Raw genomic sequence first — 15717 nt, forward strand, 5'->3', positions numbered from 1 at the left:
GGTCTGGAGCTCCTGGCTGGAGGCTGGCTAGAGGCTGGGCCTTGGACGGGTACAAGGTTGTGACTGGCATCTTGGCTTGGGATGTGTATTGAGGCAGCTTAATGGTACAGGGGGAGGATTAGAGTCTGCACCAGGCTGGGTGAGAGGGGGAGGGGTCTTCGAGGATGGATGTGGTCTGGATCTGAGAGGCGAGCACAGGGGGTTGTGTGGAGTTCAGTCTGGCTTGTAGACTTAGCCTGTCCCTGTCCGGTAGCTCTTCTCTCAGTATAGCCAACTCAGTTCTGCAGTTGTCTCTGTCCTTCCTAAGTTCCTTCACCTCCTCACTGAGATGATCCAGCTGTCTTCTCTGAGCTAGTTCTTGTTGAAACTCTCTCAGCTGTGAGTTGACATTGTCCTGTTCTTTCTTGGCCTGGAAGTCACTGACAGTAGGAGAAGTAGGCTGCTGTTGGTCCAGCTGCTCTCTGATCTGTACCAGGTCTATATCCATCTGGGAGAAGTATTCTCTCGTCCAGGTCCTCAAAGTGCTGTACCAGGGGATGATCCGTGTCAGCGTCTGTCAGGAGTAGGGACAGAACAGGACCTCCTCAGTCTCATAGCAGGAAAGTCTAGCTCAGACTGTCTCAGGTTACCTTGTATCATGGCAGTTCCATTTTTGAATAGGTTTATTCTGCTGGTGTCAGAAATTTTCTTCCAGTACACATATTTTCCATCCATTACAAATGCCTGCTCTCTTTATTGCTGGGTAATGAGAGCTGAACACATTCAGCCAGGCATATGGTTCATCAGTCCAGAAGATTAAATTGCAGGACCTTCCATCTTTGTAGTGGTCCAGGAAAAGGATTTCTGGTATTTCTCGAAGTATTGTTTGTTTATATTTTTCTCTTGCAGTTTTGCTTTTGATAGGTGGGGTGTAGTCAATGGTTTCAGAGTGTGTAAACATCATGAAACAGTTGTTGATCTTCAAGCTTCTGTGTTTAAAACAGCACTACTGCTGTTATTGATGCCATTGCTAGGTAACCACAGTCCAGTGTTAGCTTGTTAGCTATTAGCTTGAGTGTTGCAGTAGTAATAAATGCAAAAACCAGTAGTTTGCTGTTACTTGCTTGAGTCCCTCTATCCTCTTCTTCGTTTGTTTTTGTTCTCTCCTTGTTTGTTTCTCTTCAGTTTGATGCTCTGTTTTCTGAGCTCCTTCTTCAAACTGTATCTCTTTTCCTTTTTTCTCTTTCTTCATCCTTCTTACTATTTTTTTTTTCTCCTGGTGTATTGTGGTCACTACTTTTTCATTTTCCTCCATTAAAAAGTCGGTGTTTATCCAATTTTTGGACCGAAAACAAGTGTTTTGTTTAGCAGCAAGCCTTAAACATGACTTATCACCAACAACGGAATTCTCTCTCAACCAAATAACAATCACCAAATAATAAAGTATTGATAGTGGTATTGTTAAAGGATCCTTAAGCAGTTTCAAGAAGGCGTGTCAGGAGGACGATGTCTGGCTGCTCTGCTACCTCAACCCCTCCATCTACACCGACACACACAGAGATCCATATCTGAAGCGTTTAGCTGCTCAACGTGATCGTAGCTGTCACTAGCTAATCAGGACTCACCTCTGTAGAACCTTTAGTCTGGTTCTGATCCCAGTTGTGTTCAGTAAGCAGGTCTCTCTGATGTGTCACATGATGATGGGAAGCCTTGTGATGTTCAGGAAGGACTCTGTGCTCAACATCAGTGAGACCCTCTGAGGACACCTGTCCTCACGTCTTCCACCTGTTCTTGTGTCATCATCTTCATGTGTCCACCTGTCCTCGCGTCTTCTTCTTTATATGTCCACAGTTTAGTCTCTAGACTGCGAGACCTTCGAGCAGTACAGCACCTGGCAGCTGTTCCTGGCTCACAGCATCCCTCTGGACACCAGCATCCCCATGACAGGAACACACCTGGACACTTGACTTAGAGACTCCTGGGTCCCCATTAACGTCTCTCTGTGTGTCCCAGTTACAGTGAGGACATGGACGTGGTGAAAATGGTCCTGAGTTGTCCCTGTCACCCCGAGGACCAGTTCACCACCAGCATCCTGAGACACTGGGCATCCAATCACGACAACATGCTGGAGAACACATCAAGGCCCAGCTGATCAAGAACAACAATCAGCCCCGCAAGAGAGAGCAATAGACAGGTGAGGACAGACAGCGATGGATAAGTGAGGACAGAGGTGAGGACAGTCTCTGGGTACCTGTTGAACAGTGGTTGTGTCTCTGTCTTCAGTTCCAGCAGTAAACTGGCTCAGCTCATCCTGGAACAGATCCTGGAGCTCAGGGACAACCTGACGCTGAGCCTGAGCAACACCAAGAACAGGTGTCGGTACACACACAGGCTTATTGATAACTGATTGATTGCGTCTGTCTCTGCCAGTCTTCACTCAGACCCCAATCCTTCAGGCTCTGCAGCACGTTCAGGCCTAAACACCTCTTTTCTCTCAGCTGGACAGGTAGGCTGGAATAAAATACAGCTGCTTGTTATTTTCTATAAATTGAACTAAATATGTTCTGTTGGCTTCCTGCTCAGGTTCCAGTCTGAAGGGGAGATGTTTGTTAACCTGCTTCACTTGTCCAGACGTTTAGGAACAGCGTTTGTTGGTGTGGAGAAGCTGAAGCATTGACCTGACACACGACACCGTACTTTTACTGCCAGAATATTGTCCTCCTCTGAGATTCACCGTCACTTGCTGTCACTTCATATCAAACACTGAGACATCCAGATTAAAGGAGCTGCTCTGATAGAAGCACCTGTCAGATAGATGTCCTGCAGGGTTTCCGCTGGGTCTTAAAGTCTAAAAATAAAAAATTGAAGGCCTTAAAAAGTCTTACATTTGCTGAAGTATGAGTTTTAGGTAGGAGGTAGCGTTAAACATCCATTTAACGCTACCTCTAATGCTCATTGAAATGGCCCCGCAGCGCTCAAGAATGTCTTTTCCCCTTGTGGTGGTGTATTTCTTTTTGTCGATAGTCCACATCGGTCCAAATATAATTCGCTGTATTACGACTACAAAGACTAACAGGCAGCTTTTGTGTTATTGCCGCAAGTCTCTCGGATTGTACCACAGATATAAAACTGATTCGGACCTATTCTTCAGCAATGGGGAAGTGCAACCTTATTGGTTCTTCGATGAAAAAACGGATCTTAGGGCTTAAAACCATAGTGTTGCTGCTTAATGAATGAACGCCGCTATTGAAATTTCACACGAACATTAATGATTTTCAGTAAACTACGGTAACACTCAACGCATGGCTGTCTTCCTCTCCTCGTTCTTTTAAGGACTAGCGAATGTGAGAGAGCTGCAGAAAGTTAAAGTTAGCGGAGGATAACATCAGCATCAAGTTGTTATGTTAAAACTCTGTCCTTTACATCTCAATAGTTAAATTAAAAAAGGACAGCGTTGACCACGGAGGAGCTGAGGTTAGTAACGTTAAAGTAAATTAGGGATGCAAACTAACGATAGTCCTTTTAAGCTAATGAGGAGATTATTCTTCTGGATTTTGATGTACAAATGAAACGCTTGTAGTAATACAGACGGGTGGTTCTCATGTTGCCTATGATGTTAATTTCTACAAATGTATAAAACAGTAGGCTAAATTAAGACACAAAAGGCAAACATGAACTGTCCTATCTGTAATGATTCTGAGGTCATGTGTGAGGCTCAAAACTGCTTGGTGCTGCACAATGAATGTAAAATCACTGTGGAGAGCATCAAAACTAACCAAATGAATTTTCCCAGATCTAAGGGTTTTAATTCAACCCCAGTAGTCTTATTTAGTAAGTTCAGGTTTTGGTGTGTAGTTTATTGTCTGCTCCCCTGAATTTATCCACTAGCAGTAGGTTAAGTTTTCTAAAGTCGCCAAAAAGACACAGAACTCACCAATTTTGTAGACATCACTCAATCCTAATTTGAATACAGTGATTTACTCCAAGAAATTTTGTGACTGCATTTCCTTTATGAGTTTCTTTTTTTATATATATATATGATCATAATGGTCTTAAAAAAGGTCTTAAATTTGACCAGGTGAAACCTGCAGAAACCTTGATATTGTTCCATTACCTCGTCTACCTGACTTAACAATTTGCATAATGGGGAACTTATTTTAAGCTATCTTTATTGGTTTATGATTCCATAAAACGCCACATTTAAAGCTCCCTTTTATATTATTTAAGTAAAAGTGCTGCTGATGGTATAAAATTATGCATCGTCGCTTTTTACAGTAAAGAAAGTAGTAAAAGGAAATTTTTATTTAGCTCAAGAGATTCAAGTTATTATCACGTAACACAAACAAATCTCATGAAGAATCTGGAAATGGAGACTGTTCAACATTATTGCAAAAAAGAATGAAAACAAATTGATTATTAACATTGTTGCTGGTTAATTATTTGACCAAGCAGTCAATTACTTTGTCTATTCAGCTTTATGGAAGCTGTGCCTTATTTTGTGTCTGTTAAATGTAGAAATGACAGATGTTTAAGCTTTTGATACTAATAAAGGGAACTTGAATTCACATCATCCAAAGAACTTTTTAAAACCAACACTCCTTATTTGGTGATTTTCATGTTTCTTTACTTGAACACAATTTTGTAATAATGGAGTTGTATTTGTATTTTTGAGGACTACCATCTGAAAATGGGCATTTTGTAAATTTTAAGTAAGTTTCCATCAGTATTTGAGTCTAGCACAATTAATTTTTTTTGAGTAGATTTCTCTCAGATTATAAATTGTGCATAATTACATTTGAGTAAAGAATTGGTGGAATTTAATTTTAATCATCAGTGAATCTATGTAATTTAGTATGTGGAAATTAAATGTTTTAAAAAATATATTTTAAGTCAAGGTTTCCTGAAATATTACCACTAGTATAAACATTTGAGGTAATCAGTTTCCACAAATATTACTTATTCGGGTTTACAGTATAGTCACTGGAGGCAGGAGCCAAAAACAAAAACCATGGCCCTAACACAAACCATACCCAGTTAAGGTCAGACTAAATTGATTATTTCAAGACATTCCTTCTTTGGCAAGATGAGGTATTACAAAAGGTTTTGTACGAATCTGCCAATGTACAACGGCAAAACGTTTGCATGATGTCTAAAAATCTGATATAGGCCTACTGATATACAGTAATACGAATTTACTCTCCCTACAGGCCTAAAAGTAGATATCCTCAGGTAGAATGGCCAATTTATAAAACAATTGTCTTTGCCAACACAATCACTTATCACTTTATCACTACTTAAGTGTGATGTACGACACAAGTGTGGTGCATTTTATGCTAATTTTTTAGTGAAAACAACTATTTTTTATCATTTATCTTCATATTGGTTATTAAATCCTTACAGCATCTGCTAAAACCTACTGTGTATATAAACAAATATGTGTATAAGGATAACAATATAAGAATGCTAACTGAAATATCCTACATAAAACAAAAATTGGTCGGCAGTGTTTTCAAACTTCTCCGTTTTAGGTCTTCTTTTTTTGGCGTTTTAGTCTGGACGGGAGGTGCAAATGAAGCAAAAGGTCTCAGTTTTAAAACAAATGCAGTAGTGTGGATGGGGCCTCATTGTGTTTTCAAGCAAAAGTCAACAGGCATTCTGCTGAGACAGTCGGGTCATTTCAAGTAGGTGGTGCACCAGATAATTAACATCTCTCTTTCTGTCAGACATCACCAAGAATCTTTCCTTCAACAGAGAATTTCAAACAGCTGGCGGCTGTTCTGGAAATTGTCATTTCTCCCAAACTATCCACAGAAATCTGCTAATTTTGAGTTTGGGTGGCCAAAAGTAGGCTTTTCCAATTGAGAATATTTGCTCATTTTAGTCCTTAAACTTATTTTAAAAGTAGATGGCATGATTCAGAAGCTCCAAAAGGTGGCATGTCATGACCGGTAATGGCTGACTTCCATTTAGCTGCTTTGGTTTCAGGGTCCTATTGGACCTTCTAGTTCACTGTCATAATTATGGGACACTTGAATATAATGAGGCCATCATTACTGTTATTCGCAACACGTTTGTCCTACAATGACCAGTCAAATTGCCTGCTTTGACAAAGGTCTGTTCATTTTCACTGGGTGTTTTCCAGCACTGAATCTAATAAAAAAAAAAAGGCCTGTGAAATAAAGTGTTTTGCCAGGATAGACAATGAAGGAACACAGATTTATTTATGGTCTACAGGGTGTATTTTATTTCATTTAAATGGAAAAGAAAGGACAATTAGTGCAACGCTAAAAGGGTCGAGCCAAGTGCTTTTAAGAGGCATACTGGGCAGAGGATTACCAGGTGTCATCTTGTCTGTTTTAACTGTTGATACTGTATAGGAAAATACTGGAATGATCTATTATTTCAGCATCTTGACCTCCATCTCAGCCAAAGGTAGTGTTGTTCCAGGCCACATTGGCTGCATCCATGTCTACAAAGTTAATATAAATCCTGAAATAGACACAAAGAGAAATAGGTTAATGACACTGCACATGAACAGCATGAGAGATACAAGGGAATCGAGTTTGTGTTTGTCACCACGTTACCTTAACTTATCAAATTATGTGAGGTAAATACTGGTTGCTGTGTGTGTGTTTGCTACCTGTCAGGAGAGATGCCCAGGTGTTTGTTGAGCAGTCCACACAGGAGTTTAGAGTATTTGCTTTGAGCACCACTGATCTTGCCAATACTGGTTAAGGAGCAGAGAGCGCAGGGGTCCCCCTTCCCTCCAAACATCATCATCTGGTCAGGGTTGATGTGCACAGCAATGTACTGGTATTTGCAAGACAGTCACAAAACATGATGTCAGCCCACACCGGGTGGAACAATCACATCTAGTAGTTTTTGAAGATCTTAGCCTAAATGAGCCTACACATGACATTGTAGTTTCAGCATCATAAAGGCCGGCACATATTAAATATGTGGACTACAGTGATGGCTGTAGTGAGGATTTTTGAAATAGTGATGTCATGAATCCAACTCCTCTCCAACTCCACCACGAAGAAATACAAGTCATCAAAAAATACCTTTGTCTAATTATTTGAAGATTATTTTCTTGTTCTATTAATTAATTTGATTATTTAATTTAAATTACATGCATAATGGTCTAAATGCTGTTTAATATTTTGGTGGAATAATATATTAAAAGATATTTAGTCTAACAAATTGATTATTAAAACCCCCCAAATTTTCAGAAACAATACGCTCAGTGGTAGAAGCTACACCTTACTACAATTAAACCCATATTTTGAATGAGCTGTGCAGTCTAGTTCCTTTTATGTTGAATATTCATGTATATGGTAGTTAAAGCTATGTCTATTCATGTTAAAAGTGACAAACAGATCTCAAATACAAATTTGGCTGAGAAATAATATTCAGTATCAGTTTATATGACTTGATAGAAGATTTGCTTTTACCTTTTTGGGTTTAGTGAACTCACGCCGCTGATTAATCATTTACCCATGCTTACTCTAAATATAACTGTCCAGACTATGTTTGCATACATCTAACCTTATTCATTCAGTGGAGAGACATATAATCTCTACTTTTAGCTGCAATTCAATGGAAATCAGGCTGAAGGCGGAACTAGGTAATAAGCATAGATGCTGTAGGAAGCACGACCCTGGCCTACCTGTGCAGGTTTGCCCATAGCTTTGGCCAGCTCCTCAGTGGCCTCGGACAGAAGAGCCGCAGGCACATCGTTTTTCACCACGTTGGTGTTCACCACAAACATCGGCATGATTGCGCCTCTTTAGTGCTTATCTTACCTCTTACCTCTTCCCTTCACAAACTGACACTGCCCACAGGCGGAAGAACAGTCGAGACTTCTCTTCCTCTCTTGTGAGAGTGTGCAATCATTTGACAAAAAGACCACAGCGCCTCCATCCATCCTGGAGGATGCTTTACACACGCTAAACAAAACGCCAATCAAGTACAAGTTATGTATTTTTACGTTATTATTTCCCTGTTTCCTTAAAATAATGATCACCACCCACTGTTGAGATCACATTAACTACAAAGTGATGAAAAATCCCGAGTTTAGTATTTTGTTTTTTTCCCAGGGTGCAGCTTTTCCTGAGTGTAGCGTAATTACGGTACTGGGCATGCGCAGTGTTCTCAAGCAAGCATCACTAAGCAGTGCTGAAGGAGGCGAGAAGGAAAACAGTGGCAGGGAGAGAGAGGGCAGAAGTTGGATGGCGCTTTCCTTTGTCGTCGTGTCTCTGTTCTTATGAACAACGAGCCAGCTGATCCGCGATCCGCGAAATCACACCGTCTGTCGCCGATTCACGTCTGAGTTATTGCTCCGGGTTTCATCCAACAAACGGTGCGTATACAAAGCTAAATTAGCCAGGCTGCTAGCACGATCACTTTCCACCGCTGCTGCGGAGGGGCTGCTGCTCCTTTTTTACTTTAACTGTGTGTCGATCAGTAGTACAAGTTATTACAACAAGCTAACCTGACGCAGTGTATGGTGTTTACTGACAATACTGCCGTTGTACTTTCTGAACACACGGGCTGTATAGTCTTTAATTATATAGTAATAGATGGAATAATCATAATATTGGTGTGTGGGCTCACATTAATGTAGATATTATAAGTATTGTGTAGCTGCTAGATAGCAGCGACAAATAAAGTTATTATTTGTGACTGAAATTTGCGATTTGTATACGATTTGTTATATAGGCTAAAGTATGAACGACTGAAACAGTGTGAAACTTTTGCGACCTCAGTGGGAAAACTGTGTCATCTAACTAATTGATGATCATGACCCTCAGCTCCGCTCCCGTCCGAACCTGCGGCCACGATGATGGAGGAATCGGTGTCCACCTTTGAGACGCATCTGACGGCTGTCATGGACAGTCTGATCCGAGCCTCGGTCTGCGAGATCACCAAACTCTTTCAGGAGACGGTGAACGACTACCTGGTGGAGCTGTCCCTCAACAGGAGGGAGAACGAGGCCCTCAAACTGAGGCTGAGGCTCACCGAGAGCAAGCTGAGAACCGAGCGCATGTACGGGCTAGGCTGGGCTGCCAACCGCCGCAACGCCGGACTGGCGGCGGATGAAGGAGCAGGAGGAGGGCGGCTGAAACGAAAAGTTGAGGTGACCCGTAAGTATTTCGGATGGCTTGAGGATGGCATTTTCTCCTCAAAACAAGCAGGCTTACGTCATGGATCGCGTTTAAAGCGGTCTTTACGTTGCTAAAAACAGCTCCCATATTTCAGCATTATTGTGTTTTTTTTACTGTGAGAAACAGGGCTCTTGCATGCGGCCAGGGCTTATGTGAAGACGCACTTGTTTTGTTGGAAACCATCTGGCAAGAGCTGATCTCTCCCTCCCTCCTTCCTCTCTCCCTTCCTCCTCCGCCTCCTCTTCATGTTCTCTCCCTCTGTCCTTCACCTCCCCCTCTCCTCTCTCTCTCTCTGTCTCTCTCCCTGCTGCATTCTGTCCCTCCCACTCCTCTGTGCTTTTGCACACTCTCTGTCTCCCTCCCTCCCTCCCTTCCTGCTGTGCTCCTTTCCCTCCCCCCCACCTCCTTCACTTCTCTCTGTATCTCTCCAACTCTACCTCCTCCCCTTCCCGCTCCTCTTTCCTTCACGCCCTCTCCTCTCTCCCCTCCCCCACCTCCTCCGCCTCCTCTCCCGCTCCTCTCCACCACCACCATAATTACACACTTCCTCTCCACTTCCACTTCTCCTCTGTCTGTCTCTGTCATTCCTCTTTTTACCCTATCACTCCTTCAACATGTCCTCCCTCTCCTCATCTCTCCTGTGGCCCCTGCCAACTCCACTTCTCCCTCTCCTCTCTGCCTCTCTTGGTTTACTCCTTCCTTTCACATGTTTTTCTCTCCTTCCCGCTCTCTCGTCTGTCCTTCTACGCCCCCCTGTCCTCACTCGTTCATCATGCTCACTCCTCCTCCCCCTTCTCCCTTTCCTCACTCTCTTCCACCCTCAACCTCCCCATACTCTTGTTCCTGTCTGCCCTCCAATCCCCTCCTCCACCTCATCTCCCACTTCTCCTCCCTCTTCTCTCCTTCATCTCTCTCTGTTGGCCTCCTCTCCCCCTCATATTTCATTCTCCCGTCTCCCCGTGCCCTCCCTCTCCTACACCCCTGCTCACTTTCTCCTCCCTCCCACCTCCCTCCTTCCCTTCCTTGTCTTTCTCTCTTCTCCACAGGAGGCAAGTCAAAGAAGGGCCCGGCGGCAGCCTATGGCAAAGGCTGGCCTGGAGGTGTGTGGGAGGAAGGAGGAGGTGGTGGCGGTGGGGGAGGAAGTGGAGGAGCTGTGGGGATGGTAGCAGGAGCAGGAGGACGAGGGGGAAAGGAGGCCAGGGAGATGTACCTCATCCAGTTCCCCCGAGATGAAGAGGATGAGGGAGGGATGGCGGAGGACGAGGAAGGGGAGGGCAGCCTCAGCGGTGAGGGGGAGGAGACGGCCAACATCAAAGAGGAGGTGAGGGAGATGGGCTTTTCTCAGAGGAGGAGGAGGAGTAGGAGGAGAAAGTGGCACAGCATCTCTGCACTGCTCAGCAGCTTCATTTAGAATAAAAAAACAATGTTGAGAGAAAATCAAAGAAATAATACAGAGAGAGTTTTGCTGGTGTTCTTCAGCCATCAAATCACTGATTTCAGATGTAGTGCATAAAGGGAAGGCTATTGATTTGATATTTAGCTTCCAGAGGAGCCCGTTGAGTAGGGCTCTTCACATCTCAAGTGCAGCAAGCTTTTAGGTACTTTTAGCTACTACTAGTAGTGGTGAAAAACAGTTTGCTATTCCACCACATGACCAAGTTGCAGGGCACAGATCCACTCTTTGCCTCTCTTCTGTATTTTAATATTCAAAGCGTGCAGAATGTGTCATTAGCCTCCCTGTCAAGTCAGTTCAAGGTGTTTTTCAGGGCAAATAAAATAAAAAGCTTTGAAGAAATATTACCAATAATATAGCTTTTTTACATAGTACATTGCGAACATTTTGAAAAAGGTATTTATAAATGTAACAATAAATTGCACATCCTATCTGGTTTGAGGTGTTTGCCCTATAACTCTCCCGCTCGTCATTGCAGTTTGCTCAAACAGAGGGCTATCAACCCACCTCTCTCCGGTTAATCAAGGAGGCTTTGAAGATGAACCCGCCCAACAAGAAACTCCACACTGGCTCCAGATCCCAAAGTGAAGGTAATAAGCCCAGGACACACTGACTGAGGGGGGGGAAGTTAGTGAAATGTTCAGAGACCAATAGTTTGAAAGAAAGTGGTAATGATCGCTTACGCCAGCTCTCTCTATCTCTCTCCTCCTGTCCGCTCAGGAGACCTGTCAGATCGTCCCCCGACCATTCATTCAGGAGAGAGAGAGGAAGAGGACTGGGAGGTGGACTCAACTGAGCCATCGGAGGGGGGCATGACCATGGATGAGCTGAGGGGTCTGGAGTCCGCACTAAGGGCTGAGAGAGGCCGCGAGCAGGCTGCCATGACGGCTTCCCAGCCTGTCAGCCCTGTCTCAGAGGTAGTGCGAGGCAGTGAGGTCAGCATGGTCCCCAAGTACATAGGTCTTGATGGATTGGAGCAGGATGGAGAGCTGGAGCCTCAGCCACCCACCCTGCAGAGAGAGGAGCAGATCGGGCAAGGCAGATTGAAGGATGCCGTGAGGGCTGGAGTGGTTGGGGGAGTGGAGCTGAGGTTAGGCTGGTCGAAGAAGTTGAGAGAGGGCGACTCGGCTGCAGAGGATGTGGTGGAGCTGGGAGAGTCCGAGCACCTGCCCCACCTGTCTGCTCCAGGAAGTGTTGGGGAGAGCGGAGGGGAAGAGGAGGGTGGCGGGGACCTGCTCCACTTTTGCCCACAGTGTGGAGGAGGCTTCACCTCAGAGGCTGAGCTGGAGGAGCACCCCTGTCCACTAGGAGGCTCTCAATTACAGAACAGTGCAGCAGAGGGCAGTCTTTTCCCTTGTGCCCACTGTGGCAACACGTTCAGCCACGCCTGGGCACTTAAGAACCATGAGTGTGCCTGTGCCGCCGAGCGGCCGCACTGCTGTGAAATCTGTGGGAAGCGCTTCACGCACTCGCGCTCACTGGAACGACATCATCTGGTGCACACGGGGGAGAGGCCTCACCGGTGCCCTCAGTGTGGGCGAACCTTCAGTCGGCTAGGCAATTTGGAACGGCACCAGCGGATTCACACAGGTGAACGTCCGTACGGGTGTGAAGCATGCGGAAAACGGTTCAGTCGCGTGGAGTACTTAAAGAGACACCAACTCATACACAACAGTGAAAAGGCGACACTCCAGTGCTCCAACTGTGGAAGTGGCTTTAGTGATGTGGAGCAACTGAAAAACCACCAGTGTTTTTAGAGCCTCTCCTTCAAATCTGTGATAGAACTGGAAAGCAAAAAACAGGTGTTTAATTGAATGTGGTAGAATTTAGGTGACGAATGTGACTGGTACATGCTAATTTTATTCTCAGTGATTTGGTGTTGCTTTTCTTACTCAGTAGTAAATAAAGAAGGCAAATCTCCAAAGTTGACAAGAAGGCAGTCGTACATGGTGTTTCTCCGAGGAGAAATTGAATCAATCTCAGAAGTTCAGCCATTTTAACTTAAGGTGTATTCATTTGTATGTACAAAGCCTGTACTTATTTATGATGATCAATAAACTCTACATTTTTGTCTTTTTATCAATAATTAACTCATGTTAAAGTTGGTGCTGTTGTTTTTTTCCTGACAATATAATTGACAAGTTGGTATTTTGTATATATGTGTTTTGGTCATATTAAGAAATAAATATTTCAATTCATCAGAAGACTCTTTGCCTTTGTCAGTATGTTTTATTGGAAAATCATGGGGTTAGTGAACATGTTATAAGATGACATTGATAAGGGGGGAAAATACAAAATTTGTGAGATCAAATTCTGAAAAATTCATTTCCAACCATCATGAAAGAACAACATTTTGATTAAACATTTATTCACTCATTAAACTGTGAGGGAATCTCTGTAATACTTTGAGTCTGACTAGGAGGGATGTGTTATACTTGGCGACTTCTGGCTACGATAGATTAACCGTGTGCAGGGAAGTTAAGTTACTTCCACAAAGACCAAGAGCTTGTCACCCTTTCTTGCTTACACTGCCCTATAAAAAGACTGACAGGCATTCTCAGCCTTGTTCTCAAAATGCTCTCTAGGGTCTCTAAGGACAGCTGCCTCACATCATAGCCTCTCATGCTGGGGTCTGCTTTTGGATCTATCTGGACAATCTCTTCTCCACTGTTGCGGTCATTTCTTCCCACTGCAGCATATGTGGGGAAAAAGGGCTTCACAGATTTCGGAAGGTTGGATTTGTAGGATGGACAGCAGTAGGCAGACCACATGTACTCAGGAACAGACACCCTGTTATTGATCCAGCGGGTTTCAGACTTATAAGGCATGACTCCGGTGATAACATACATTGGCCCGTTGCAGAAAGCCTTGAACCTCTCCATCACCTCCTTCTCCAGTGGGTTCCAGGTGTCTCTGTTGGAGCCTGCGCGCTGAGGGACAATGTTTGTTAGGGTGAAGGTGGCTTCACGGCCTTCTTTTGTTTTCTGGTGCATGCTGGGATTGAGATGGCCCTTGGTGTAGCTGGAGTTCTTGTAGTCCCAAAGCACTGCCTGGCTCTCAATCACACTCCTGTAGACTGGTTTTGGGGCTGGGAAAGGCTGCATATCAGGGCTGGCTGTATCAAACACCAGCTTAATGTCAGAGAGAGAGAGAAGGAGATGCTGCTTTTTAGAAGCTACATAAAAGCATTTTGCTGCTTAGTGTTGAGCGTAGTTTAATCGGCGTGAGTGTTAGTGTGCTTCTATTGTGTAAACAGGCTTGCGACTGATTCACTTCAGTCATCTAGCTGAAGAAGAGGTAGATAAAATAAAATAAAATAAAAATAAAAACAAAATGGATAAAATGCTCTACTTTATTTCCTCTGTGACTCTGTATGAGAGACGCTGCTTCTGCTTATAGGTAGTGGTAAAAACTGCATTTGAGCAAGTAACACATTGACCACAATGATACTCAGTATTGAACAGGAAATATTAATGTTCTCTCTGGACACACTACAACAGCACCTCTATAGAAGAACAAATGTGAATTCATTAGCTTACCTGTGGTTCATACATCCAAGAGGTTTTGGGCCGTTTGCCATCTGCAGGACTGAGTATGTACCCATCTGCAGGACTGAGCCTTAGGGAGAGAGTTTTGGCAGAGATATTTGGAGTGAGCAGTTATACAGTAAGTCATGTTTTAATCACATGTTCCAATTACTTGTACCTTGTATTGGGATCCGTTCAAATCTAGATGATGCAAGAGCTGGGTGAGATGAACAATGCCTGTGAAATTCCAGCAGTACAGCCTAAATGTGAGGTTCATTGGTGGCTCCACAGAGTTCAGATGCAATTAAGCTCCACTCTGAAATATACATCACATACCCTGTGGTGCAGTCACTTTTACATCCAAATTATTTACTCAATCTCTAACAAGGAGTTGACAAGGCAGTCAGGAATCTGGAGTTACTGGAGCCAGGGGCTGAGGTTATGGCAGACAAGGGCTTCCTCATTGAGATGCTATTGGAAGATCTTGAGGCCAAATTGATCATCACACCTTTCAAGCACCAAAACCAGGAAACTGAGAGGACATATTCAGACTCCATATTCTGGTTTAACGGGCAATTGGATGGATAAAAGAGTACCACATTTGGGATTCACCAGTTCCCCTCCCCTTGGCAATAAATCAGATATGGTCCTGCTGTTGCATAATGGCAAATTACGAGGGTCACTCACTCACTTTACCAGAGGTCAAGTGAGTGAGCACACAACCCGGCCTGCCATTCTAGTTTCTGGTGCAACGAAAATCAGCTTCCTTGTGTCAAGTCAGTCAACATCAGATGCGTCCTCCCCTCATGATAAGCAACTGAATGTACATTTATATGTTTGTATCGATAATGCACTCATGTTAAAATCAATGCCTTTGTTTGCAACATGTAATTGACAGCTTGGTTTTATATGTGGTCAGGTCATTTAAAAAAAAGTAATTTAATCCATCCATTTAATTTTTACGTGATTGGAAACTCCTGTTTTAATATGACATTGACAAGTGAGGAAACATTTTACCAAATCATATTCATCAAAAATAATAATTTCAACACAATCGTGAGACAAGACAGCTGTTAATCTAACACTTTAAACTGTGAGGGTGTTATTAAGACTGAGGAGGACTCTGGTTAAGACGAGACGGGGGGATCTTGTGTACCTGCTAACAAAGAGTGCCTGAGTATAACGGAGGAGACGTATGCAGGTAAACTAACAATATCCAAAGCTCCTCTTTTCAATCTTATGAGAAAGTCATGTGGTTGACATCAGCAGAAGGGAAAATATAAATGCTAACTAACTAACATTTCGTATGAATTGCAATGTCAGTGGAGAATGATACTCATAAAATTATATATTATTTTTATTATATTATTACTTAGTAATCAGGTAAAAATGTTTAGGCTATGTCCTTCATGTGTACATCGCCATATTTATATATCCTATGTGCCTTGCTGCAAAACTGTCAAACTGAATGAAATGCTTTCGGAAGCACTGGTAACTTTTGAAGCTCTAGACATCATTTTGACACAAGCTCCAGCACAAGGTATTGAAACAGCGCGTTTCACAGGGGTGAAACAAGCTTTGGCGCTTCGTC

General features: G+C 43.4%; 4 protein-coding genes across 5 annotated transcripts in view; 2 read left to right on the top strand and 2 right to left on the bottom strand.

Annotated features, from left to right (window-relative positions):
* The window catches only part of LOC119889085 (phospholipase A and acyltransferase 3-like), a 42198-nt gene extending 37338 nt beyond the window's left edge, over window positions 1-4860 (top strand). Inside the window, exons 5-6 of one of the 2 annotated variants that reach the window (XR_005441998.1) lie at window positions 1993-2173; window positions 2263-4860. Coding sequence is in view for 1 of the 2 variants with exons in the window: in XM_038699946.1 (XP_038555874.1) it covers window positions 1993-2001 (9 nt within the window). In the remaining variant the exon portion in view is untranslated. Of the gene's footprint in view, window positions 1-1992 lie in introns of both variants that reach the window. The other variant, XM_038699946.1, reaches the window with a different exon arrangement.
* Window positions 4861-6195: 1335 nt separating this feature from the next.
* LOC119888943 (macrophage migration inhibitory factor-like) lies at window positions 6196-7837 on the bottom strand. Its single transcript, XM_038699743.1, has 3 exons — window positions 7649-7837; window positions 6620-6789; window positions 6196-6468 (listed from the first exon to the last, which is right to left on the bottom strand). Exons 1-3 carry the CDS (start codon window positions 7754-7756, stop codon window positions 6402-6404), a joined length of 345 nt encoding a protein of 114 aa, XP_038555671.1. The 5' UTR covers window positions 7757-7837; the 3' UTR covers window positions 6196-6401.
* A 289-nt stretch (window positions 7838-8126) lies between these two features.
* Window positions 8127-12803, top strand: si:dkeyp-121d2.7 (zinc finger protein 696). The gene is made up of 5 exons (XM_038699742.1): window positions 8127-8341; window positions 8793-9125; window positions 10193-10467; window positions 11078-11189; window positions 11320-12803. The coding sequence occupies exons 2-5, from the start codon at window positions 8822-8824 to the stop codon at window positions 12354-12356; spliced, it is 1728 nt and encodes a 575-aa protein (XP_038555670.1). The 5' UTR covers window positions 8127-8341; window positions 8793-8821; the 3' UTR covers window positions 12357-12803.
* A 94-nt stretch (window positions 12804-12897) lies between these two features.
* On the bottom strand, window positions 12898-13713 carry LOC119888268 (nuclease EXOG, mitochondrial-like). Its single transcript, XM_038698759.1, has one exon. It carries the CDS (start codon window positions 13701-13703, stop codon window positions 13083-13085), a length of 621 nt encoding a protein of 206 aa, XP_038554687.1. The 5' UTR covers window positions 13704-13713; the 3' UTR covers window positions 12898-13082.
* Between the last annotated feature and the right edge of the window lie 2004 nt (window positions 13714-15717).

The sequence above is a fragment of the Micropterus salmoides genome, unplaced genomic scaffold (genome assembly GCF_014851395.1).
Source record: "Micropterus salmoides isolate LMB-PRFRI ecotype aquatic unplaced genomic scaffold, ASM1485139v1 Ms_hic_scaffold_5, whole genome shotgun sequence".
NCBI lineage: Eukaryota > Metazoa > Chordata > Actinopteri > Centrarchiformes > Centrarchidae > Micropterus > Micropterus salmoides.